At 37.4% G+C, this 26,696-nt stretch overlaps 2 protein-coding genes across 4 annotated transcripts in view; both read left to right on the forward strand.

The window, feature by feature from the left end:
* The first annotated feature begins 11,120 nt into the window (after window positions 1–11,120).
* Window positions 11,121–11,198, forward strand: LOC129059970 (uncharacterized). Its single transcript, XM_055078598.1, has one exon. The coding sequence runs from the start codon at window positions 11,121–11,123 to the stop codon at window positions 11,196–11,198; it is 78 nt and encodes a 25-aa protein (XP_054934573.1).
* Window positions 11,199–13,902: 2,704 nt separating this feature from the next.
* Window positions 13,903–26,696, forward strand: part of ADGRB3 (adhesion G protein-coupled receptor B3) — a 747,209-nt gene continuing 734,415 nt past the window's right edge. For 2 of the 3 annotated variants that reach the window (XM_024248975.3, XM_054557672.2), the window contains exon 1: window positions 13,903–14,659. In XM_024248975.3, the coding sequence (XP_024104743.3) occupies window positions 13,903–14,659 (757 nt within the window). The remainder of the gene's footprint in view (window positions 14,660–26,696) is intronic. The other variant, XM_054557676.2, reaches the window with a different exon arrangement.

Here is a 26,696-nt window from a genome sequence, read left to right on the forward strand (position 1 = left end):
TGTCAAAAGACAAGCTATTCCAACAGAAAAGGACTCCCCAGATTGCATATTTGTGAGACAAATAAATTGTTGTTATTTTCTGTCGCCATGTTTTGTGTGTGTGTCTCTCTGTGTGTATCTCTCCCTTTCTCTCTCTATCTTGCACGCTCTCTCTTAAGCACACACACACATTTAAGATCAAAAATTCAATTGTATAAAGTAATAAATAAACACTTAATTCTAAATATAAATAAATATTTAGATCAACGTATTTTAACTAACTGTCACTTGAATATGAACCAGCAGTGCATACAGCAGATTCACTAACAGAGACTCTTATCCAGATCCAGTCGTTCTCCTTATACCTAACCATTGACACATTCTATTAATTTTGCCTCCAAAGGTCTCTTGGACACTTCTCTTCTTCATCCCTACTCATGCCACCATTTTCACTTATGTAACAGTTTCCTGACTTGAATCTTCACATTCACTCTTACCTCTCTCAAATCGCTCCTCCGACTGAAATGAAAATTAGTTGTTAAAAAATGTAAATCTGAGTTAGTCTCTGTTTACAATCCTTTCAATCATATTATTATTATTACAAAGACTCACTGATTTTTTTTTTTTTTCCCTGAGATGTAGTTTTGCTCTTGTCGCCCAGGCTGGCGTGCAATGGCGCAATCTCAGCTCACTGCAACCTCCGCCTCCAGAGTTCAAGTGATTCTCCTGCCTCAGCCTCCCAAGTAGCTGGGATTACAGGCGCCCACCACCAAGCCCAGATGATTTTTTGTATTTTTAGTAGAGCCAGCGTTTCACCATGTTGGCCAGGCTGGTCTCGAACTCCTGACATCATGTGATTCACCTGCCTCAGCCTCCCAAAGTGCTAGGATTACAGGCGTGAGCCACCGTGCCCGGCCAAGACTCACTGATTTTTATCCTAATATTTAGCAAACAATTTAACAGAAACGTTATCAATTGCCACTGACCTCTTTGTCCTTTTTATTCCCTCACCTTAACTTTCTTTACCTAGAATGTGTTCCACTTCTTTCTGCCTCAATTTTTTTGTACACTCTGTTCCCTTTGATGAGAATGATTAAATTTCGTTAGTATCCTTCGAATTGCTGGTCAACTGTTAACGTATTCAGGTAAATGTTCTCTGCCCTTCCATACTAGGTCATCCCCTCTGTTCCCAGAAAGAGACTCCACACCTCTCACAACTTCATTTGTCTCTTCTCTGAGACATTTGACACACTTGCCATTTATAATTATCTGGTGGCTAGCTGTTCATTGGCTATCACTACAAATATAAGGCATTCATCAGAAGGGCAGGGACTCCGTGTTGTCATTTCAGTTTCCCAAACACCTTACAACATATCTTATATGGTGTAAGTGCTTATTAATTATGTGTTAAATATGTAAATGATCAATTGACTTCAGGGATTTGAAAGCCTTATTCTCCTCATATGAGACATTCATCATTGTAAATTCACAGTTTGGCTACATAGATGCTCCCTGTTTATTTCTGTGGATTGAAGAAATAAAGGTATTACAACCATGCTGAGCAGCTGAAATCTGGAGTATTTTGTTTAATTGTGGCATCAAAGAACTGTGACAAGCTAAGATAAGATCAATTGAAAACAGTCATAAAGATGAAAAGTCTGGAGACCATGTCACCTGAGAAATTTCTCAGGAAATCAGGAATTTGGTCCAGGGAAGAGAGAACTCTAGCTGAGTTGTTATGCAGGAATACGTGAGCTGTTGGGACAGATATTTCTCCAATGGACACAACTAGTACCCATATATAAGATTTATTATGTTGTTCAACCCATTTATTCACTAAAGACCTAGGAAGCACTCACCATGTGTCTTGCACTACTTTAGGCAGGAGTTTGTAATGATGGAGCTAACACACTCATAAAAAACAAAAAGATGAAGACCAATTAAATAAAAATTGGTAACTAGTATAAAACAGATAGGCCCCAGTGTGTGATGTTACCATCCCTGTGTCCATGTGTTCTCATTGTTCAACTCCCACTTATGAGTGAGAACATGCACACGTGTATATCTATGTAACAAACCTGCATGTCTGCACATGTATCCCAGAACTAAAAGTATATACCTGAGTAAAAAAAAAACAAAAAAAAAACAAACAACAACAACAACAAAAAAAACAGATAAGTACCTTGAAAGAGAACGCAAGGAGAGATCACCACAGATTGGGTGGTTAAAAAAAAATTTAAAAAGCTCCGAAAACGGAATTTTCAAGATGAAATCTGAGGCATGAGAAGCGGGCAGGTCAGGCCTATAAAGTTTCTCCTAGCAGTAGAAAAGGGGAAGTGTATTCCAGGTAGAACGATCCTGACATTGGAAGATTGTAAGGAGATAAAAATGTAGCGTCCTTGTGACTTAGAAAAAGGTGAATGTAGCTTGGGCATTATATGTAAGCAGAAGTGTGGCACAAGATGAAGTTAGAGAGGGGAGCGAGAATCAGATGAGGTAGGGCACTGTCGGTCACGATTAAAAGTTTGGATTTTATTATTTGTGCTATGTGAGAAGTACCTGGAATTAAAATGTTTTTCCATTTGATTTTAAAGGGATACATTTTTGAAGTATAAGTTATTAGAGAGAGATTAACAAAGAATATTGAATGCCAGGTAGAAGAGACTAAGCAAAAACTACGTACTTCACACACACACACACACAAAAGATAAGAGTTAAAAAAGAAAGAACTGGTTAGGTTTGAGATCTACGTATTGAAGTTATATCATGAGCTGAATTGTGCCCATCTCTGCACACCCCAACCCCATTTGAAGAGGCAGAAAGATGGCAGCCATGTGCAAGCCAGAGAAAGCGGCCCCAGAGGAGCCAATCCAATATGGACCTTGATTTTAGACATCTAGCCTCCAAAACTGTGAAAAAAATAAATTTCTGTTGCTTAAACCACCCACATTGTGGAATTTTATTATGGCAGCCCTAGGAAACTTCTACAAAGTGGAAGGGGCAATATTTGTCAAGGGATTAGATGCAGAGTGATAGAAAATTAGCAGCAGGTATCATTCCCATGTTTGCCAGTGGAATAACTAGGTGGATAGGGATGCCATTTCCTGAAACAGAAAGACTGAGGGAAGAGCACATTTCTTTGGAGTAATCAGGAATTTTCCTTTAATTACCCCAAATCTGAGATGACTGTGAGGCATATTTAGTAGAGATATAAATCATGGCAGTTGATTATTTAAAAATCTACAGCGCAGAGGAGATATCCTTGTTAGAGGAATATACATGGGGTGTCTGTTCATATGTGTGTATGCATGTATGTACATATACATACTTATTAGGGAGTGGATTATTCACTCCCTATTATTCAATATTAGGGAGTGGATTAGATCACCAAAGGGGAGGTGGTAGGGAAATAAGGGAAGTACATCCAACACTTATCTCTAAAGCAGTCAGCATTTCAAGTTAATGTGGAAGAAGAACAAGCGAAAGACACTGAGAAGTGTCTCAGTGTCTTCACAGTGATCAGTGATGTAAAAGTACATCTGGGAGAGTATGATAAAACAGAAACGAAAATAGAAGTGGTTTCCAAAAGGAGGGCATTGCATTTAAAATGCTGCTGAAAGAGTAAGATGAGAAAAACATTTATCCCTTTAACTTGGCAACATGAAGGTCTTTAGTAATTTTTGACAAGATTTTTTTCAGTGGAATTGTGGGGGTGGAAGCCAGAATGGATTGAGTTGAGAAATGAGAGGGAAGTGAGGAAGTGAACTGAATGTGATTGCTTTTTAAAAAAAGATTAGTTATGAAGGGTATCTGAGAAACAGGTTGTTGATCAGAAGTTTTTAGACAGGTATTGTCTAAAAACTAAATTGTCTAAATTTTAGTATTGCTATAAAATATGTATGCTGATGGAAGTGGTCCAGGAGAGAGGGAGAGATTATTGGTGTGAGAACCAATAGAAGTAATATCCAAGTTACCTGTGGAGGGGACGGCTTCTTAGATAAGGGCAGTATCTCCCTGGAGATAGGAAGACAGGAGAAAATGGGTGAAGGTACAGTCAGTTTAATGAATATAAGGTATTTTCCATCTAATCACATCTGTTTTATAAATAATGAATGAAAAAAGGTTATCACTTATCATTCAAGAGTTTAGGAAAAGCATTTTTAATGATCAAAGAAAAGTTACAAAATATTCATAGGGTGTAATAAGAGAGGGAGCTTATAAGTAACAGTCTGTGTGGCGAGATGATGAGAACCTGGTGACTATAACTTTACAGGGACATCTAACTGCCTGAGGGTGTGAATTTCTTCAGTAATGCTCTTCTGCATGGGTCCTGGATCAGGAAGGGCAGGTGTCCATCACAGTAAACATGGTGATCCAGCCAGGAAAATGTAGTAAATAGCTGAAGATTGTTGTAAGTAAATTATTATAACAACGGGTGTGGAATCCATGGGATATACATTAGTTACCTATATTTGCATAACAAATTATCCCCAAATTTAGCAGTTGGAAGCCACAGACATTCCCGATCTATAGTGTCTGTAGGTCAGGAATCCAGAAGCAGCTTAGCTGCTTGATTCTGGCCCAAGCCTGTCACGAAGCGGCAACCAAGATGTTGGCTGGGCTGCAGTCCTCTCAAGACTTGAATAAGGAAGCTTCCACTTCTGAGCTCACTCATGTGTCTTTTGACAGGCCTCAGAAGGCCAAACTCACATGGACTTTTCTATTTAGGACTGTATCACAACATGGCACCTGGCTTATTGTCAAACAAATGCTCTAAGGAAGAGTAAAGGAGCTCCCAAGGTGGAAAACACAGTCATTTTATATCTTAATGTCCCATTGCTACTACCATATTCTGTTTGATAAAAGCAAATTTCTAAATCTAGCCCACATTCAAGAGAGAGGCAATTACACAAGGACACACATATCAGGAAGTAGGGATCATTTGGGTCCATGTTAGAGGCTGCTTACCACAGGGTATAAGGAGGAAAGTGAAGATAAGAGCAGAAATTGGTGGGAATCACTAATAACAAAAAAAAAAGACCTGAATTTTGTGAAAGACTTGATTCCATGTGGTTACTTAGGAGGTGAGTTTATAAAAGCAGAAAGTTGAAATTAGAGAATTGAAACATTAAATTTTAAATACTGGAAGCAGTTTAGTCACTGGTTAGACTTTCTAGTTAAAGACCATAGGGAATTGCGGTTGAACTAGTAGGAAAACACACACACACACACACACACAGAAATAGAATGGAGAAGTTAGTGTGTCAGGATAAGACATCTGCATGGGAGCTGAAGTCATGAGAAGAGGAATGGAAGTCAGGTAGTCAGGAAAACTGCGAGCCAGCAGCTGAAAGATTCCATGAATGGAAAATATAACCTGGAGGAAGAGGTAAAGCTGCAAAGGCAGATGCCTTGATCTCTATAGAAAGGTGAGCATGAAAGTGAAATGAGGAATAAATATTTGAAACCAAAGGGGAGAGTAAGGATACTGATTCTGCCACTGACCCATTTAATCAGGGTGTGGAAGCAGCATACACATAAATTGCATCTGTTTGACATGGTTGGAAAAGATGCCATGTCTTCATAAAAGAGCAGGCTTCAGTCAAGGAAGTGGGTAGAGATACCCACTTATACCTCTTGTTTGTTGGTATAAAAGAGCATGGGGATCCAGAAGGCAAAATGAGACAATCTGCCAGGAAGAGAAATGGTGGAGATAAGTGGATCAGAATTGGTAGAAACAGGACTGAACATGAATAAATGTTCAGAAATAATAGGTAGTCCATAGACTTCAATACCTGGTGTTGATAAAGGTCAGAAGATGTGCTGTTCCTGGCAGCTTTAGTTATTGTCATCATTAATGGTAAAGTGGGACTTCTGTCAAAGAAAAAAATTATTAGAGTGGGAGAGGAATAAAAATGGAAAGGACTGTCTGTACCTCAGCAGATGATAGCAAGGGAGAAAGGCAAAGCTAGTAAAACTATGGAGGTTTTCAAAATTGTGATAGAATAGAGAGGCATTTCCAACCTGTGAGTGGAAAAATTGTGATTCTTTCTAGTCTAGGATTTAATTGCATTTTTCTCTCAGTGCTTCCATTTCTTGTGAGACACCTTCTGTTATTTAGAATATGTCAGGAAGAGCCTTAGACATTATTAAATCAAACTCTTTTCTGTGAGATAACTGAAGTCCAGAGAATTCATAACTTCTTGTCCTTAATGGGGTATATACTTAGTGTCAGTTTCATGAGTAAAAATGAAGAATCTTGATTTCTAGTATAATTGAAATTTCAGAGATTAAAAATAATGGTGTAAGTATAGTAACTTTACATGAAAAAATAACTAGCTGAAAAAGGACAAATTTGGGGGTGAATGTATGTTCGATTGCAAACACATATTTTGAGCTTTTAAAGTCCATATTTTCCAAGATACTTCTACAGCACACAAATGTGACATTATGTGTTACCTACTTATAGCATTTCCTTAATATCACCAATGAAACCTTGAAAATTGATGGCCAAAAGTATTTACCGACTGTTTTTTAATTTGTATCATTGTATAGGGAAATAATGATAAAAAATGGAAACCTGATGCAACTGGGATTTTTGTAACCTTGACTTTGCCTAGCATGGAATAGGAAGGACTACACTTGAACTAACCCAGGAGAGCTGTTCTATGACATCTCCCTTAGCCCCAAGTCTATCCCTTTATTTTTTAGTACTTCAATGTACTTTCTATTCTGGGATGTCCAAGTAGAAAATGACCAATTTGTTTTTTAAATAGAGACTAGAGGATATACAGCTTGGTTCCTAAGAGACTTCCTTTTTTAATAATAATAAAATAATAATAATAATCAGGAGGAGACAAGAAGAAGAAGTTTCAGTTTATAGTAAATATGCTAATTTTAAGGATAAGTACTCATAACAACGTAATCTTGTAATATTTTGATCATTTAATTAACATCCCAAAGCTTTGTGTATGTGTGTGTGTGTATATATATATGTGTGTGTATATATATGTGTACATATATTTGTGTATATATGTGTGTATATATATGTGTGCATATATATATGGGAGATACTAAATACTAAATACTAAAAACTAAATACTAATACTAAATACTAAAAAATTCAGGCATATTTAACAAGAAATAACCTACAAACCTATCCATGCTTCTTAAAGCCTTACTGAAAATAACAAGTTACAGAATTTAGAATGTGGTAATATAGTAATATCAGAAAAACTATGAGAGAAAGAAGGAAAAAGAAAATACTTTCTAAAATTGAGTAAACATATTCTAGAAACTTTCTTATTTGAGTATGAGAATTCTGCAAATGATACTGAATTTTAAGAAATGATCCTGGATTACAGGGTTATTCTCAAAGTGGAGGGACTAAACTTAGCACATACAGACAAAAAGATGAAAAATGGAGATAAATCACACTTACAACCTCATCATTCCAAAGTAATCTTAATAAAATAACAATAGGAGAGATAAATTTGAAAGGCTTTAATATTAGATACCTGGGTCAATTTAAAATGCCATACCAGTCTATATTTTGATGTGCTAACACTGACCTCTCAATAGTTCTTCTGTAAATCATCAAGGAAACTTATGTAATAATCAATTTTACAATTAATCTGGTAGTTTTGGATTAAATGCATTACTTTATAAAAGAGAAATACAAAGCAATGTAGTGAAACTTCCCAAGCAAATATATGAGTATCAACTGAAATACACATATACATATATGCATATATATACACACACACATGTGTATGTGTACTTACAAAAAATGTGTGCATACATATACATATGTATGTATAAAATATGTGTATGTTTATATATATATAAAAACATAAATATAGACATAGACTTGTGAAAGAGACCAATGAAAGATAATTATAATTTGAAATGTTGATTTTAATATGTATTCAGTCATAAAAGTGGACCAACATCAATAGAAAGGAAAGGACAGAGAGCTGAGGGTGTGTAAACTGCTGCTCTCTTTTTGCTGTTGGGTCAACATGTCAGCAATGCTTTCATATGGAGCATCTTGCAGACATGAAACAAGGTGGTTCCTCCTTGCTTTGCCTTTGGATTGTGCTGTTGTTAGTGTCCAGAGACCAGACTGTCCATATAGGGTTCTTTTTGTGAATCTTTATTATAATCCCCTGAGGAAGTCAGACGAGCCTGGGGTTACTGGAGACAGTGTCTTGCTTGGCATAGTTATCATCCACAAATCATCTGCTATAAATATATCTCAGCTGGATCATCATCAGGCCAGCTCAGTAGCCTGCAATTTATGAAGGTTATGAGAAACAATGTGAAGGGTGAAGCGCTTTATTAAGGGTGGCTTTCTTTTCTGACCCTGCCCTGACTTCTACTTGAATATAAACGATCCTGGGAGTAAGTGATCCTTTCCATTTAGGATTAAGGCTTTTAAATTGTCCCTTTCAGCTGTTATTCTTATGCCACCGTGTCATGACTTTAAGAATTTCTAAGAAACATCAAAATCACGGTGTTACAAGATAATATGAGAAATCACTAGATGCAAAATAGAGGTATAACTGAACCTCACATTACATTCTTTCCTTTTTATGTATAAACCATCCAAAGCATTTTTTTCCTCGTTTTTATTCCACGTCTGTCATGTTTGTTTTTTCCTCTGGATAAAGTAACAGAACTGACCAAATTGCCTTGCAAAAATCATAATTATGATCTCTAGGGAAGTTGAAATAAATAAAATGTTTTTCTCCTTTGTGTTGCTCAATGTTCTTTGTTTTTAAAAGAAAATGTGTTTGCTTAAACGGTGTTTCAAAATTTGTTCTGGACATAAACCCTAATTATTTCCTTTTAACATTTCCTTAAATGAATAAAAAATATTGTAAAGAACCAAAATGACACAAAACCAAAATGCCACCCAGGCTGCTCTCTTGCCGGTGATTTGTTACTGGGAAAATAGTTAAAGCCTGCTGGGGAATTATTAACTGTTTCCCTTACAGAGTGTTTATCCCAGGCACTCGTTTAAGACGGGAAAGCCTTGAAGAGGGTCACTCTATTAATATGCATTAAGAAGTAAAGGACCAATTCTAATATTTCAAACAACTCCAGTGGATAATAGACCATAAACTTCCTGTTTTCACTATCAATCTCTTTTAAAATGGTGTTCGTGTTCTTGGCTATCCATAATCGCCCCAGGGGAGAGAAACAAGCGGAGGAAAAAAATGCAAAAGAGTGAGGGGAACAAATGATGGAAAATTGCTTTATTCAACTTCACCTGCCGCTCGAGAAACTCACCCTTACCAAGATTCCAGCACTTTATATGAATTGCCCATTATGGTTTCCTCCCACCACATCACTGCACTATTTTAGCACTTGTTTTGCAAACCACCAACTGCGTTTACAAGTAGAAACATAATCAGGAGGCGAATGACCTTTTGTAGCATGTATCTGAAGCTGGTTTATCAGACACTTCGTCAGCCAACTGTCCAGGAGGCAAAATGACTGATAGATGATAGACAGATAGACAGGCAGATAGATAGATTAAAAGGCGGTGAAACATCCCTTTTCCATTTTTCCTTTCTGTATAATCTGGTTGTTTCTCTTCACCCCTTTTCTCGTTTCTTCCCACCCCGTCCCCAAACCTGTTACTAGGGAAACTTGAAAAAGAATCAGATACATTAAGACTACAAAACGAAACAAAAGTTTAGACCCCGAAACCATGATTCCATTGCCAAGCAGAAAGCAATGCAAGAGCCCAACCTCGGTCGCTGCACCGCGATCCTGACAAAGCCTGTATGGAGCCAGAACAAATAAGATGTTAATTGCAGCCTCGCAGAGAAAAAAATACTATTGTTCCAGCCAGAGACACTCAGCAGCTCGGGAGCTGGGATGTGCCCCCTCCGCTGCGGACTGGATCAATTCTGAATCCCGGTGCAGAAATGACAGCTCTCTGGCCGCGACAGGTCTGCGCTGAAAGAAAGAGAAAGACGATCAAGTCCGGCATTCACTTCCCACCCTTCAGAGTCGCCTTCCCATCCTCCGCACCCCCCTGCCTCGCCTCCCAGTGAGTTTCTCTTACAGTTGGTCGCCGCCAGCCCCAGCGGTGGGAACTGAGGATGCAAAAACCTCCCAGACGCAGAAAATACCGCTTTCGGGACGTGCTTGGGTTTGAGTAGCCGTGACGTGCAGGCGCACCGCAGCCCTGGCTGCAGCTCCGTGGAGCCCCCCTCCCGCCAGCCTCTCCCCCGCCCTCCCGCCGGGACTCCCTCCTCTCCCACCCCGCGGCTCCCCTCGCCTTCTCTCCCACACACCCGCCCGCGCCCCCGGCAGGCAGAACTCCAGGAAGTCGCAGCGGCCGCGCCGGGCGAGCCGAGCCTCTGGCGGGCGGCTGGGAGCACCGCAGCTGTGCATCAGAGGGGCGCGCGGCACCCGGGACGCGCGCGCACACGAGCACGCGGGAGGCCGCCGCGCGGACGCGCTCCCGGAACACGCGCACCCCCCGCGCGCGCGCCCAAGGGAGAGCGAGCACCGCGCGCCGGCGCGCACACCGGAGACAGAGCTTTACTATTTCGCTCCCTCTCGCGCCTCCCTCCTCGCTGGGCATTCAAACAGCTTTCCGACATCACCAGCCAAGGATTTTACCCCCTCTCCTTAGTCGCCGTCCGTCCATCAGTACCTGCAGGGGGAAGGAGGAGGAGGGAGGAAAGCGGAAAGAGGAAAAAGCATAAGCTTGAGCCTTCCGATCCGACCACGAATACTCCTGTAATAAACCCACCGCCCCAACAAATCTGCCGTAGCAGCCGCCGCCGCCGCCGGTCACTTCTCGTCTCAGCGCTTTCTTTGCTTCTTGGCTAATCGGTTTGTTGGGGTAGCTTTTATGAAACAAATCTTCGCTCTTAAGCCACTTACATTTTGGGGGTTCCTTAGAGTCTCCCTTGGGGGGGCTTCTCGCTCCCTTTAGCCCCCCTCGGTTTGGAGGTTGGATTCAGTTGTATAAGGCGCAAGGTTCTGGGCTCCTGGTGGCTTTTTTTTTTTTTCTCTCTCTCATCGACCCCCCTTTGGTTCCCACCTCCCGCCTTTTGCTTTTCGTATGTATGCATTTTTAAAAATAAATCCTGATTTTGGAAGCTGAGCCGGGGAAAATGGGCAACGGTGATTGGGACCGAAGGGGAGTCTCTCCGTCACTGTTGCTGGGACGCGTGCCTGTGCTGGTGTCTTAGAGCAAGAGCCTCCCTGAGCTTTCGGAGTGGAAGGTAAGGAAGGGGGTCCAGGGGTCACCTTTTCTCTGTCGGGGGTCGCCACCGTGGAGCTTTGGGCTTAATGTCTGAGAAGGGAGGAAAATGAAAGGAAAGGCTGTTGCTGGCGGATGGGGAGGCTGTGAGCAGATCCGACTGTCTGCATTTACTTAAACGCCGCAGTTGAAAAGTTAGAGAAGTCTGGTTTTCAAGAGCTGTGCTGGATCAGAAGGAATAAGCAGAGAGACCTAGAAAATCTGGCAGTTTTGTGTGATTGGGGTAATTTTATGAGGGGAAAAATTTTCGGTTAAAAGGAAGTTAAGAGAAGGCAGTGGGTCTTCTATTGGGGGAAAAAATCTGTGGAGTGATGGCGCCGTCTATGTTCGACTAAACTAAAGTGTCACCCAGAAAATCAGTTTTGAGAATAGCTAAACTCAATGCTGGTTTGCTTCTCAGCAAGAGATAAATAAATAAATAAATAAAACATCCTTGACACCTCCGTGGCCAGCCTTTGCCCCCGCCCCCACCCCTTCTTTAAGAGGGAAATACGGCTTTTCGAACGGGCCCTGCAGTCCAAAGGGGGGTGAGGGTAATGATTTATTTTTTATTATTTAGAACAAAACAAGACTCTGTACTCCAGACTGATTAAAAATAAAGAGCATTATATTGAGTGCGCTCTCTTGAGCAGGCATTAAAGTGAATTCAGAGCTATTTCCTCACTCTTTCTGATCATTGATGAGCACGGCATTGCAGACATGCACTGTCAAATAAATGGAAGCAAAAGTACCAATTTCATTAGGAAAAGACATACGACCTCTTTTTGAGTTCCTGATTATAAAATGAAGTCCCCTTTCATGGATGGAATTCCTAATTTAGACACTTATTGTCACATTGGCTCTCAACGCCTACACTCTATCCTGAAGAACACTGCGCAGACCTGCATTGCCTGCAAAGTGCAACACCAAAAAAAAAAAAAAAAAAAAAAAGGAAATTATTTCCAGAATTTTTTACAACTTTCTCTGTTTTGGTTTTTTTTTTAACCTTTAAATGCTCATTGGCTTTATTTTCTCATGAAGAAAATGCATTATTCATTGAGCTATTTGCTTGAAACAGAGAACACTGTTTTGATGGTCCCAGCAGTTCTGATGTTATTTTAAACTGCTGCTATATAGAGATTTAGAGTTGGGGCTGTGTTTGCCTATATCAAGACATAGAATTTGAATTATAATCTGGAAAATGCAGATCTATCTTCAGGGACTTGGGTCACTGGATTTGGTGTGCATGCGTTGGTGTGTGTTATGCAATGGGAAGGAAGAGGGTTTTATCCTTTGGTTCAGAGAAGACCCAGGCAAAGACATGAAAACTCTTAACTATCTATATGTCTGTATGTCTGTCTCTGTTTACAGAACAGTGGAAGAGACTGCAGCCTAAAGACTTTTAAAATTAACTTGGCATCACTTTTATCAGCTCAAAGGCTAAACAAACAAACAAACAAAAAGCAGTGTCATTTATTCTAAGAAATAACTTCTTAAAGGTTAAAGCTGAAAAATATTCAAGTTATTTTTGGATAACAACTTACAGAGGTAAATATAACCAAGGACTACTTTATTATCCAAAGCCAGGGTTGAAATTAAAAAAAAAAAAAAAGAAAAGAAAAGAGGAGCTTTGGAGTTGTTGTTGGAAAGGGAGCAATTCAATAATTGAAATCTGCTAGGAACAAAAATGCTAATGTATTTTATTACCATGTGTAAGCCTTAAATTACAGTTGATAAGATAATTTTTCAAAAATTAAAAGACTGAAACCAGCTCAATTACTAAGGTTCTGGATTTTTTTTTTAACTGATACCACCTTTGGATACAGATACTAATACAGTGATCCACTTTATGTATCCCAAAAGGGCATGTCACATTGAAATGACTGCCTTAAATCCTGGTTCTCAATGGTGATGTTGAACAAGTCTCCCCTATGTATTTATTCATCTATGCCCTTTCTCAAATGATGGTTTTAAAATTAACTAATCCACATGAATGCCCATGTTTTTGCAAAGGAATTTCTGAGCAGTTCACATGGTGGTCCCTGCAAAGGCAAGTGGGGCGTTTGGGAGATGATGTTCCATCTGTAATAAATTATCATTTGTGCTTTTAAAATTGTGGCCATAATTTATAATCATTACTTTTCACATTTAAGAGAAGAGAAACAGTGTGATGACAGCTGTTCCCAGATTATCAGATTAGATTTTGTATGATGGTGTTTACCGCAGGCAGAGGACAGAGAGAGAAAAGGTTGTATATAGACTGATTAATACTATTTTGACAATTAACATTTACATTATGATGCTTTAAAACTCCATGTTTTCCCTTTTCATTCGATAGAACGATGGACGTGGAGGATATCCTAGTAGATAAGTTAGGGCATTCCTATTAATAATCTATTAAATGTTATTTTTAAATTGAATGTTGCGAATTTGACCATTGTGAATGGCCACATGAGGGCGCTGTTCACACAGCAACAGATAATTTTCCTGTGTTATAAAATAAAAATTACCTGCCCTTCTTTTAAAAAGGGCTTTTTACTGAAATCTTGAAAACAGCTGGCTGTAATATTGAAAGGAGTTTATTTTCTCAATGCACGTAGACTCCTACTTGCAATTTACTTTCATTGCCATTTTTACAGGCCAAATGACATAGGATGAAGGCTGTTCGTAACCTGCTGATTTATATATTTTCCACCTATCTCCTGGTTATGTTTGGATTTAATGCTGCCCAAGACTTCTGGTGTTCAACTTTGGTGAAGGGAGTCATTTATGGATCGTATTCTGTAAGTGAAATGTTTCCTAAAAACTTTACAAACTGCACTTGGACGCTGGAAAATCCAGATCCAACCAAATATAGCATTTACCTGAAATTTTCCAAAAAGGACCTTAGCTGCTCTAACTTTTCACTCCTGGCTTATCAGTTTGATCATTTCTCCCATGAAAAAATAAAGGATCTTTTAAGAAAGAATCATTCTATAATGCAACTCTGCAATTCCAAGAATGCTTTCGTTTTTCTACAGTATGATAAAAATTTTATTCAAATACGTCGAGTATTTCCAACTGATTTCCCAGGATTACAGAAAAAGGGGGAAGAAGATCAGAAATCTTTTTTTGAGTTTTTGGTATTGAACAAGGTCAGCCCAAGCCAGTTTGGTTGCCATGTATTATGTACTTGGTTGGAGAGCTGCTTAAAATCAGAAAATGGGAGAACAGAATCATGTGGGATCATGTATACAAAATGCACCTGCCCTCAGCATTTGGGAGAGTGGGGGATCGACGACCAGTCGCTGGTTTTGTTAAATAACGTGGTGTTACCCCTGAATGAGCAGACAGAGGGCTGCCTGACCCAGGAGCTGCAAACCACCCAAGTCTGCAATCTTACCAGGGAGGCCAAGCGACCACCCAAAGAAGGTAAGTGGCGGAAGGAGAGGGGAAGGTGAGCGGGGGAGCACTTTTGGGGGATGGAGTTAAAACGTGCTGTTTCAACACACAGGCCTAATTATTTATCCTTTATTGTCATTTTTGGATTCATTTGATTTGTGCTATTCACTGATAAAGGTCTCTTGAGCTAGTTTTAGGTTTCAAGGTTTTAGAGATAGGGCGGTGAGGACTAGCTCAGCAGCATGCGCTGGAAGTGCGGGTGGAATTTTCGGGAGAAAGATGCAGAAACCTAGAGCCAGCTTGCACTAGAGATTGGTGAGGAGGGAGAGGGGTGGCTTTATTCAGGCTGCAGCCCCTCGTGGTGACACACACACGCTCCACCTGTGAAATGGATTTATAGACATCTCCCTTCTGCTCCACCCCAGCAAAACGTCCACTTTACTTCCTCTCTCCTATCCCCACGGAGTCCTTCCCTCTCACTCCCCACCCATTTCCAGGTTTGATCTTGGGGCATCTTGACTAAAAGGTGGTGCAAACTCAATAGCTTGCCTGTTTGGACCAAATGACTTCCTGACACATGAAGGCAGGGGTACCTCCCCTTCTCCCCTGGTCTGGAATTTTATTTGAGGTGCTTGCACAAAAATCTCGCGCGCTTGCTCTTTCTTGGGTCAGAAGGAACTCACTAGAAACGCAAACTCTCCAGGTCTTTTGGTTCTGGAGTCACCTGAGGACGGGGTGGCGGGGTGCAATGAAAACACATACTGATCCTTTAAGCCCCCATCCGCCTCTTGAGAGTGAATTTTTGCCTTTATCTTCTTAGTCCCCTGTTGACGTACACGAAGAGAGGGAACGTCTCAGAGCTAGCTGGGGGGAAGGAGGGGGAGGAAGTGCAACGGAAATGCGGAAGAAAAAGAAAGTACAGGAATGATTTATAGTTTTCACCCAATCCCCGGTGAGGGAACTACCAGAGGATTTGAGATTGTGATTATGTTTAATAATGCAAGAAAGCGTGACATATTTTGAGAAAATGACTTTCGTTGTTTGGAAGGTTAATGGATGTTGTGTTCCACTCCTTTAAGGACACTGCTGATACATATTAGTTCTTGCTTCCCAATCCTGCAACCAGAGAGTGTGTTGATTTCTTATGCAGGAAATGTTTTCTGATCGCCACAAAGATCCCAGTCTGTGGAAAGGGACAGCCAAACTCCAGTCGCCAAGCTCCAGTCCCTCTTTGCTTTTCCTCAACCAACAGAAGTTGTCTTTGTGGCCAATATAAAATTGACACGTTGTTGGAGAATTTTCTTTAAGGGTAGCCAAGGCTTTGTAAGGGGGAGTAGAGGGATGGAGAACCTAAATAGCCTAATGCTATTTCTCTGCTGGCTGCAATTTAAGGGATGGGAATTATGGAAGAGCAATGGTAGGAGAGGAAAAGACCTGTTAGAAAATGAATTGCAGACTAATGGCAGTGAGAGAGGGGTGAAAACCTTAAAGATTTCTGCAGGTCAGTGTTTCACTATCAGCTGTGACTGAAGAAAACAAAGTGGTTTTAAATTACAAGAGTTATTTTCTGTAGTAAAAAATCCCAGAGAAGCATTTGCAACTGCAGGGATGGTATTTAACACCATTTAAAACTAATTAGTGTCCCCTAGAATAAGAAGCTACAGTACACACAAAAAATGTGATGTTACAACCTGGCTAATAAACAATTAACATAGGAAGCTGGTTTTTGTTTGTTTTACTGTTGTTTTAATACAGTTTAGAAAATCTGTTTCTTCAATGGTTAAATTTCTGTCATAAAATTGAGTACTGATGACAGTGGAGAGTGAATTCAGTGTCACAACTCTTTTATATGAACGGTAGTAAGTGACAAAAACAAAGTCGTTGTGTGCCCATTAAGCATGATTTTCAAAGATTTTTTTGATCATGATCCCGAGATGTGGGTTAAGATAATGCTGGGATTTACAGAAGCTACTAGATAGTCATTTGTTTTGTAAGTGAAGACAAATAAGAGTGATTTTAGACAGCAGATGTATAAATTATGGGAGACAAATTGTATATTGTCATTAATTCACTGGCAAAATGAAAAAGAAATACCTTCACTGACAAATATACTTACATTTAAAGTGCAGTATGATGTTAATAGAGTTGAACCAGAAAAAGTTTGTATCATAGGGGAGCAACATATGCTATGTCAGTAAAAGTGCATAGTCTCCATTCTGTACATTCTGAATTTGTGTTCTTTGTTTAGGTATTCTGAGTTCAGAAGGGTAAGGATAAGTAATTACTGATGACACAATTGTAGGTGATGCATTTGTTAAGTAATTCTTACAAAATACATGTACCACTCTTTCCCCCGTTAAATAATCTCTTTTTGGCTAGGCTATGTTGTAGGAAAGGAATGTGAAAATCTATTGACCTTCGATTTAATCAGACTTAAGCAAAGTATATTCTATCTTCAATATTTGATATTAATGATATATAAAATACTAATAAATAATTATTTAATACCATTTCAAATAAACTACCAGATAATGACATAGAGCTTGAGGTTAATCATTACATATAGCTGTGCTAATCATATCTCATTTTATTCCAGAGTGTCATTCTATATGATAACATGAAATTCCAGCTTTTAAAATTAGGTTTTAAAAATTCCGCTTATATTTTATATTACTTGGTGTTTTCCATTTCCTATTAAAAAAAGTTGTCTCTTAAGACAGCAGAAGAATAAATACAAGATTACTCTCCTTTGACTCCCATTTTATTCACTAATAAATACTGACTCAGAAGGCCTGCCTTGAGTAGAAATATCTTCAACATGTATTACACCATAGAAGTGGCACAAATTTGAAGAGTCTTCACGCTTAGTAGATGTGATTCCGGATTGTTTTGTGTAATACTGATGGTGATGGCAAAGATATATCAAATGTTGAATATTGTGAGTGTGTCCACTGGTATTATGAAATAATATTTGGTATTTAGTATTGAAAAACAATAGACTCTCAGGAGTGGGATGCCTACTTTGAGATAGGATTTATGCTAGAACCTTCTTTAATAATATATTCATGTACTGAAAAATTTCATAGCCAGAAAACAACAGCAAGAAAACTATTGCTGTTTTTAGTGACACCAACAATTACAGATGTTATCTTGAATATATCATACAAAGTAAATTATTTGACTAATGCTTCATTAAAGTATTACATTTGAGTACATTTTTAAAATTTCTTGTTTAAGATCATATTTGACATATTTGGGGGTATCATGTGACTATAGAAACTTAGTTATTTCCGTAATTTTTATATGAAATTGTGAAAGCCAACTAAGTTAACCAAATGAATCCTTTTTTTTTCCAAATAAAAATGTCTTATTTCAGACAGCTTTTTAAAAACCTCTTAACATATAATGGCTATAACTTAAAAAAAAACTCAAATAACATTATGGTTTACCAGTTTTTAGGTACAAGTCTGGAGAAAGACTGGTATTTATTAACAACGTCATCTTTAATTGTCCTGAGGTCTTTACTATGGTTTATAGGACTCTTTTGCTGAAGATAATTCTGGACTATATAGCTGAGATATAAAATGTGAAATAAAAATATTTTATTTCTTACCACTTCATTTATAATAAATGATTAAAACAGTTTTGGCAGAAAAATTCCACAGCAGGATATCTAAATCACGTAATAAGCCTTAATGGAATCTTTGTTTCTTACTGACATCAATGGCGCTACTTATGTGAAAGGAAATTGGGATCTCTGTATAGATTCCAGGAAATCTGAACACACACACTCATTTGTCTTTCTACTCTGCCTTTGCTAATCCTTGATATTCTACTCCCCAAAGGAAGTCTCACCATAGGCCTGTGTAGACTTTAGCTCATGCCTGCGTGTGTATGTGTTGGCATTTTTAAGCACATATTTGCAATCTAAAGCGATTTGAGTCTATGTCAGTTTAATTGTCCCCATTTCTTTTTACCTTTGTTCTGTTTGCCCTCAGATAACTTTAGGAGTCATCATTCACCTTTCTCTTTACACTTTTTTCATCTTCCTTTTTTTTTTCTCGTATATCACTGCCAGGATGCCATACTGTATCAGAATGCAGAACGATTTACTGAATCTGTTGTTCCTTGAAGAAACAGTCTGACAGTTTGCCCTGTCTCTGTGCTGGATCCCACAGGCCTTTGCACATACTGTACTTCTTGTCTAGCATTCATCATATTGCAGCGTGATTTTACATCAATATTTTCATCTTGGCTGGTCGCAGTGTCTTGCACCTGTAATCCCAGCACTTTGGGAGGCCGAAGCAGGTGGATCATGAGGTCAGGAGTTCAAGATCAGCCTGGCCAAGATGGTGAAACCACCTTATCTACTAAAAATACAAAAATTAGCCGGGCATGGTGGTAGCAGCCTGTAATCCCAGCTACTCGGGAGGCCGAGGTAGAGCATTGCTTGAGCCCTGGAGCAGAGGTTGCAGTGAGCTGAGATCGCACCAGTGCACTCCAGCCTGGGTGACAGAGCAAGACTCTATCTCAAAAAAAAAAAAAAAAAAAAAAAATCCATCTAACTCTACCAGACTGAGTTCTTCAAGTAAAATAAAAACAAAAAACAACAAACAAATAAACAAACAAAAAAACCCAAAAAAAACCTGAGGCTTTCAATTATCCAGCACACTCTGAACATGGTTTTAGTAAATATTGGTTGAAATGAATGTGAAATAAATGAAACAAAAAAACTCAGTAGGAAAGACAGCAATAAATAGGTTACAATAAAAAGAATAGAAGTACATGACTTTGGGAAAGCATCCACCTTTTACTTAACACTTTTATTAGGGGAAGATTCCTATTATTTTTATAATTTCCAATTTTATTAATGCATTATTGATGTCAGTTCCTGATCTCCAAGATGTTATTTAAAAAGTTTTTAAAATAACAAGGACTTACTAACAAACATTCTTAATTATTTATATGTTTATTTTAAAATGTCAATGATAAATATAACTTGCTATGTATGCCTGTCTAGAAAAAAAATGGTAAGAAAATTTGCCAATTTATATCTCTTTATTTGACTTCATTTCTCTCTCTGTTTCTCTTTTCTGGCCCTAGCATTACAGTAATGACATTTTGCAAATCCTCTCCTCCACACTTTGAAGATAAACATAAACTGTCTTTCCAAGAAATAGGAAAAGACTATTTATACCTCAGTTTCGGTGTTACTGTTATTCACTCTTGATTATGATCTATGTTAGTGATGGAATATTATTAAAATTGTAGGCCTGGTCAAGTATAACAAAATGCCACAATTATTCCGTTTGCCGTCTTAGAATTTCGCCAATTAAGGAGTAGTTCATATATGTAGCAATTAAAGAAAGAAAACTCCATTACATGGTAGCATATTTTTTGTAGACAATAGATTTAAAATATTAAGAGGGGTGTGAACACTTAAGTGCATTTGTTTGTATGTATACCATGCATACACACATGTGCCAACGTATGTGTTTCAGAGAATTTTTACGAGAGCTGTAGATTAATGTACTTCAAGTTCATTTTCTATCAAAATCGAGATAGGAATTTTACTTCTCTTAAAATCCAGCTTTTTGCATGTTTTCTTTTACTTCCTTTCCTAATAGAAGCAATTTTATTGTTAAGCTGATTTTTTTCCATGTATCTAATTTATAAATCATAGTTTTTCTTTAGGCTCAGTCTGGTGTGTATTACCTATAAAAGCAGTCTGGCCCTTGGAAAAGAAATCAGTGTTCATTTAAAAATAAGATTTTAAAATTGATTTTTCTAAATTGTATATATTGGGTTTTAAGATCATGAACCAAAGAGAGCTGAGTTTTAATTTGCTGTTCCTTATAATGACTACTACTGTATATTATCACTTTCTTCTTTTCAGAGTAGGCTAGTAATGCTTATTTCTCAGAGTACAGGAGGATAGGCAATGACATCATGTATGAAAAAAATTAATAATATTAATGACTTGGAATATTTCAGTTCCTGTCAGTGACTGTGGAAATTTCTTCCCAATTCAATTAACTAATAAGAAATCAGAGATAATACTTTTTTCTAGGTGTGTCACTTCCTTGAAATGAGAAGCATGATTTGGTATAAGAAAAACTTTGGTCCCTAAAATGACTCAGCCACTTAGTAGCACCTTTGACAAATGACTGAGCTTGACTAATTAATAAACTGAGAATAATACCTACTGCAATGGAGTGTCATACTAAATGAGATTGCTTGTACGCTCAAGTTATGTTAGGCCCTGGATAAATGTCAGTGCTCTTTTCTTTTTTCTTTTTTGAGAGGGAGTTGCACTCTTGTTGCCTAAGCTGGAGTGCCATGGCGTGATCTAGGCTCACTGCAACCTCCGCTTCCAGGGTTCAAGTAATTCTCCTGCCTCAGCCTCCTGAGTAGCTGGGATTACAGGTGTGCACCACCACACCTGGCTAATTTTTTGTATTTTTAGTAGAAATGGGGTTTCACCATGTTAGCCAGGCTGGTCTTGAACTCCTGACCTCAGGTGATCCACCTGCCTCGGCCTCCCAAAGTGCTAGGATTACAAGGCAGGAGCCACCGTGGCCGGCCCAGTGCCCTTTTCTTTTCCCTCAAACTCCCTTCTTCAATTTCTAGTAGATCAAAACACTTTCTGATTAAAACTCACATTTTATTTCAGACATATCTATATTCTTATGCAATTTTCTCATAAAATATTAAAAATTGTTTATCATTTGTATAAAATAAAATTACCCAGACATGATGACCTGTGTCCAGGATGGAAAAAGTTAACATTGAAAATGATAGACTTCCGGCAGGGCGTAGTGGTTCATGCCTGTAATCCCAGCACTTTGGGAGGCCGAGGCGGGTGGATCATGTGAGGTCAGGAGTTTGGGACCAGCTTGGCCAACATGATGAAACCCTGTCTCTACTAAGAATACAAAAACTAGCCAGGCGTGGTGGGGCATGCCTGCAATCCCAACTTCTCAGGAGGCTGAGGCAGGAGAACTGCTCGAACCCAGGAGGAGGAGGTTGCAGTGAGCAGAGATCGGGCCACTGCACTCCAGCCTGGGCAACAACAGCGAAACTCTGTCAAAAAAAAAAAAAAAAAAAAAAAAAAAAGGACTTCCAAGTGCTGGGGAATTGATAAAAATAAATAAATACAAATGATAACACTGAATTTTCATACTACTTCATAAGTTTTTGTTTGTTGTTTTGTTTGTTTGTTTTTTACCTTTCATAAAACTTGCATATACAGGATTGGAGTACATTTTATTTTATTTTTTGTTTTGTTTTTGGGTAGGGAGAATGGCAAGGAAGAGAAGAAGTGACTTGAGTAACTGTGATACTACATAGCAGTTATATGGGTCTGCAAAGTTTTGAGAACCATTTGAAACTTTTAATTGTGTAAGAGTGTGTGCGTGTGTGTGTGTGTGTGTGTTGTGGAGAGGAAGGGGTGGTAACATTGGTTTAAAAACATCTTTTCTCTGGTATTTTTATTATTATGCAAACATTTATTTATTTACTGGTTAGGAATCTACTGAGTACTTGATGTTTTGTGCATGGAATTCTTAACGAGTATAATCCTGGGGACAAGAAAAGGGAATTTGGGTTGGAAACTTTAAGAAGGATTTCCATATTTCATGTGTGTATGGTTGAAAATCTGAATGAACAAAGCAAAATTGAAACAAAAGAATACTGTTAATAATGAAGTTGTTGAGTGTAGAAGGTGTAGTAGCTCTCTAGAATGAGACCTACATACATTAAGCATGGATTTCTTATAACTTATTATTGTAATTGAAATAAATTTTCACTGTTTGAAACTGCTTATAATGTGTCTTTGTGAAGTAGAATTTTATTTAAGTATTACATTTACACTTGAAACAGTTATAATTTTTCTATATATTTTTCATTATGTTTGAAACTGCTTATAATGTTTCTTTGTGAAGTAGAATTTTATTTAAATATTATATTTACACGTGAAACAGTTATAATTTTCCTATATATTTTTCATTATATGATGTCATTATATGGTATTTAATGTATCTAGTACCCAACCATTTAAATTTTATTTTTGTACATTAATGTACATTAATATAAAATATTCTCTTCAAATCAGTGCAGTTTTGGAAACTTTGTTTTTATTCTTATTTTTGGCTATAAACCATAGAGAATTGATAATCAGTAATGATTTAGAGTGCCATTTAATTATTTGAACTTGACTATGAATTTAGAGCATTTAACAAAGGATCATAAAGCCATAGAGATATGTGTCTATTTTGTATTAGATGAAGAACAGGTAACATCTCAATACCTTTGTGTTGATGAAGGCATGACTAATAATACACGACTTAGATCAAGATAGTGGTGTGTGCATCATCCTGGGCCTGGAAAGCTATCCTTTGAATATCATTGCTGATCGGCTGCAAAACTATTTAAGTTAAATGATTTCTGACTATTTTAATCTTTGCTGTATTCTGCAAAATGAAGTTTATGTTTTGAGATCTATTTTGAAAAGAAATTATCTTGAAATGCTAGTCCATATTTAACCACTTGGAAAAAAGGATGACTTTGCTGGAATTTCATTCAGTGAATTCTGATAAGTTATTAGAGACCAATGATCCCAAATATCCCCCCACAATGCTTACATAATTAGATACTGAAAAAAAACAAAAAAATCAAAAATGGTTAGCATTAATTTGAGAATTCTGATATTTTCATAAGGTAAAATTTAAAAATATCATCTATGAGACTCTATGAAATGCCACAGGCTCTACATTCAATTATCTTTCAGCTATCCTCCAGGAATTTTGTGCACTTGCAGAGAATGACCTAGCTACATGGCTGTAAAAGTTTAATAAAGTATTTCTAGAGTGTATGGAAAGTTCAGTAAGTAACAAATGCACTAAATACATGAGCATGTAGCTGATTAACTCAAAATTAACTGAATGAATAGGAGCCTTCCTGAAATCTTAAATGTTTGCTGATGTGCATTTTTCCTATAACCAAGCCCTATCACACAATGATGATGCCTGGGGCACGTTATAAAATATGAAGGTAAAACGGTTACTGTTTGGTTTCTGTTTCTATCATGTAAAATGAAATAATTTACCTGCTGACTTAATTCTGGATAAATATTTTCTCAAATTATTTCCACTAAAAAACAAGTTTATTTGGGGAGTGAGTTTTTTTTTTTCTGAAAGAGAACAAATGTGGGCATGAGAAAGACATTAGAATGCTGATGGATCCAGATTGCAATATTTAGGATGTAGCAAATGTACTCAGACATTAATGCTTAAAAAGCATTAAGAAAATTGTGGAGTCAACCACGGAAGATTATCTAGGTAGAATTACTTTTTAACAACACATATGTTGAGGTAATAGAAATGTCACAGAAACATTTGCTTTCCTGGGTGGTTCATACTAGATGAGTAGTACACAATATTCATTTCATGACATTTCTCCTGGTGTTCCTTCTTTTTAAGGCAATTTTTAAAATTTTGATAAAATTTTTTTTAATTTCTATATTTATGTACCTAAACACTAAGAATTTGTTCTCCAATAAGATGCATTTTTAAAGAGAATCTTTACATATCACCCTTAAGAAAATAAATAACTAAAGCATTTAAATAAAGACTTCATAAATACAAAGAATATAATAACACCTATCATTCAGGAAATGCTTTCCAGTTTGCAAAGTTCTATTGCACATATTGTTTTGTATGGGCAATAACTGTGTCAGGTAAATATTATCTGCCCCATTGACGTGTCAATTATGCAGAATACTCTAAAAATCATGGTCTTTCTTTTTAAATAATTTTACTACAAAGCAGATCAAATGAAAAGCTAAAGAATTTCAGAGCTATAAATTTTCTCACTCCCTCTTATGTCTGGAGTACTTTTAAAACTGAATCACAAATATTCAGACTTACAAAGATCTGTCAACACTATTTAGTCCAAATCTTACCTGATTAATGGAACCCTAATCTACAAATATATAATGGGACCATCATTTCAGATTAGCATAACTCTTTTGGAATATACATTTGACAGCATCTCTATAAGATAAAAGATGAACAATCTAATTGACTGTCTAAATGACTATTTGATAAATCTAATCATTAAAATTACCTGATATTTATTCAGGACAATAATCAGAGTATACCTTGACATACTACTTAATGTAGACTAGTGTCTACAAATTAAAGCTTTCATTCATTAGATTTTTTTGTTCTATTTTGTATACATAATTTAAACAAATATGAGGTAGGTCTCAAAAAAATGATTGATTTTCAGTCTAAGGTTATTAAATTTAAAGAGCATGTATTTCAAGTTCAGAGTCTGTATAGATTTACTAAGATGATCTATCTTGGATTTTTACTTTATTATCATTGTCTGGGGAAATCCATGTTTTGGAGAAATAATGTGCATCCTTGGTTACCTTGTGATACATTGAGAAGTAGCATTGAAGGTGAGAAATGAGCAAAGTCAGGGTGTCTCTTTTTCTGGGCCTCTCCCCTTGCATTGCTGTGGGTTGGCTGCATGCCCCTGTCCTCTGTTGAAGGTTACAGCTTCTGTCAGGTGACCTCCCTCTTTGATGCTCTGGTGACCACGCGCCTTACTCCTTTAAGCCTATGGGCAGTCATGGCTCCCCATTGTTTCTAGCACTGGGCACTGAACTATCTTTCCTTGCTTACTCAAAGCACTATTCATGCTGTTGTACTTGCTTCTCAAAATACCTTGAGAACAATAGGTTTCTTACTGGAACCCTGACTAACACCGAGGTGTATAGTTGAGTTAGTGAGGTGATTTCAGAGTATATATAAAATAAATCGGAAATCAGTGTTTTATATTGTGGTCCTTCCATTTAATGTACTAAAGGTCTTATGTAATAATTATCCCTTTTGTAGATGGGCGCACAGAGTAGCGCGAGTGTACGGAGAAATAAATAACAATGAAGTAACGAAAATTAAAATATCAATATGTGTTTGTCTTAATAACTCTTCTTTGAGTTTAGGCCCTCTAGGTTTTTTTTCTGTATTTATCTGTTGGTTTTTTTAATTGCATCGCAATTTTTAAAAATTACATAAGACAGATACATTCATATACATCATACATAATATTTATTTTCAGTATTGATGAGACAATGGAACATTTGCACTGCCCTAGATGTTCAAAGAAATTTGTGTGAGCTGACAAAAACAAATTACTTCAAGGCTCCCATATAAAACATAAAAATTCCTGACAGATTAAGAATTTAGTCTAATTTTATATCATTTTAAAAATGGAAAGATGAAAATAAAAATAGAATTTTGGTTGCTGTTCAAGTTTCATTTTGCCTGTTGATATCGCTGTCTCAAAACAAAACAAAAACAAAACACATACACAAAATGTATTTTTGTGTACCTTCTTCGTTTTATTCCAAAAAACAATCAAGGCAACTAAGTTTTCCTTTATAATTTCATAAGGAAAATTACAGCTTTTTACTTTTCCTTTTTGTTTGTCCATTTGTTGCTTTTCACATCAAGAAAGGAGCCTGAGAGGAAAAGAAGTAACTAAAAAAGAATTAAAAGGCTGACTTTTCTTCTAGACTTCTATTGAAACAGCTTGATTTTTTTTTGAACAGGTAATGCAAAACAAATATTTTATGTCTGCTGGATGTTTTTGGAAATACTTCTTGTGTTTACTACTTATAATAATTGTAATGTAAAAAGAGGGCAACTTGGGAAGACAAAAATCTGTTTACTTTATATAATCTTTCCACATAAATCTGGCAAACTTTCAAAGATCTGCCTCTGCACTGTAGACTGAGAAATGTCAGTTTATTTTGGCTTCCAAGAGAGGTCAGCTTCCTTTACAGATATGTCAGCCTGTGGTCAGTTCTCTTTGGCTGGCCTTGCTTTTTGCAACTTAAAGGGCAAACTGTATATTTTTTAAGTGGTGCTTGAGAAATTAGCCAATTGCCATGGCCATTTTATTTTTCAACAGGATTTGCTTTCAAATATGATGAAGTGAACAGCCGTGGAGCAGCATCATTTCACTTCCAAGAAAGAGAACATTTTAATACTTTAGC

This window comes from Pongo abelii, chromosome 5, assembly GCF_028885655.2.
Source record: "Pongo abelii isolate AG06213 chromosome 5, NHGRI_mPonAbe1-v2.0_pri, whole genome shotgun sequence".
In the NCBI taxonomy this organism is placed as follows: Eukaryota; Metazoa; Chordata; class Mammalia; order Primates; family Hominidae; genus Pongo; species Pongo abelii.

Excerpts from the sequence above, each read along its gene's own strand:
- LOC129059970 (XM_055078598.1), top strand. The coding sequence starts at position 11,121 with ATGGGCAACGGTGATTGGGACCGAAGGGGAGTCTCTCCGTCACTGTTG.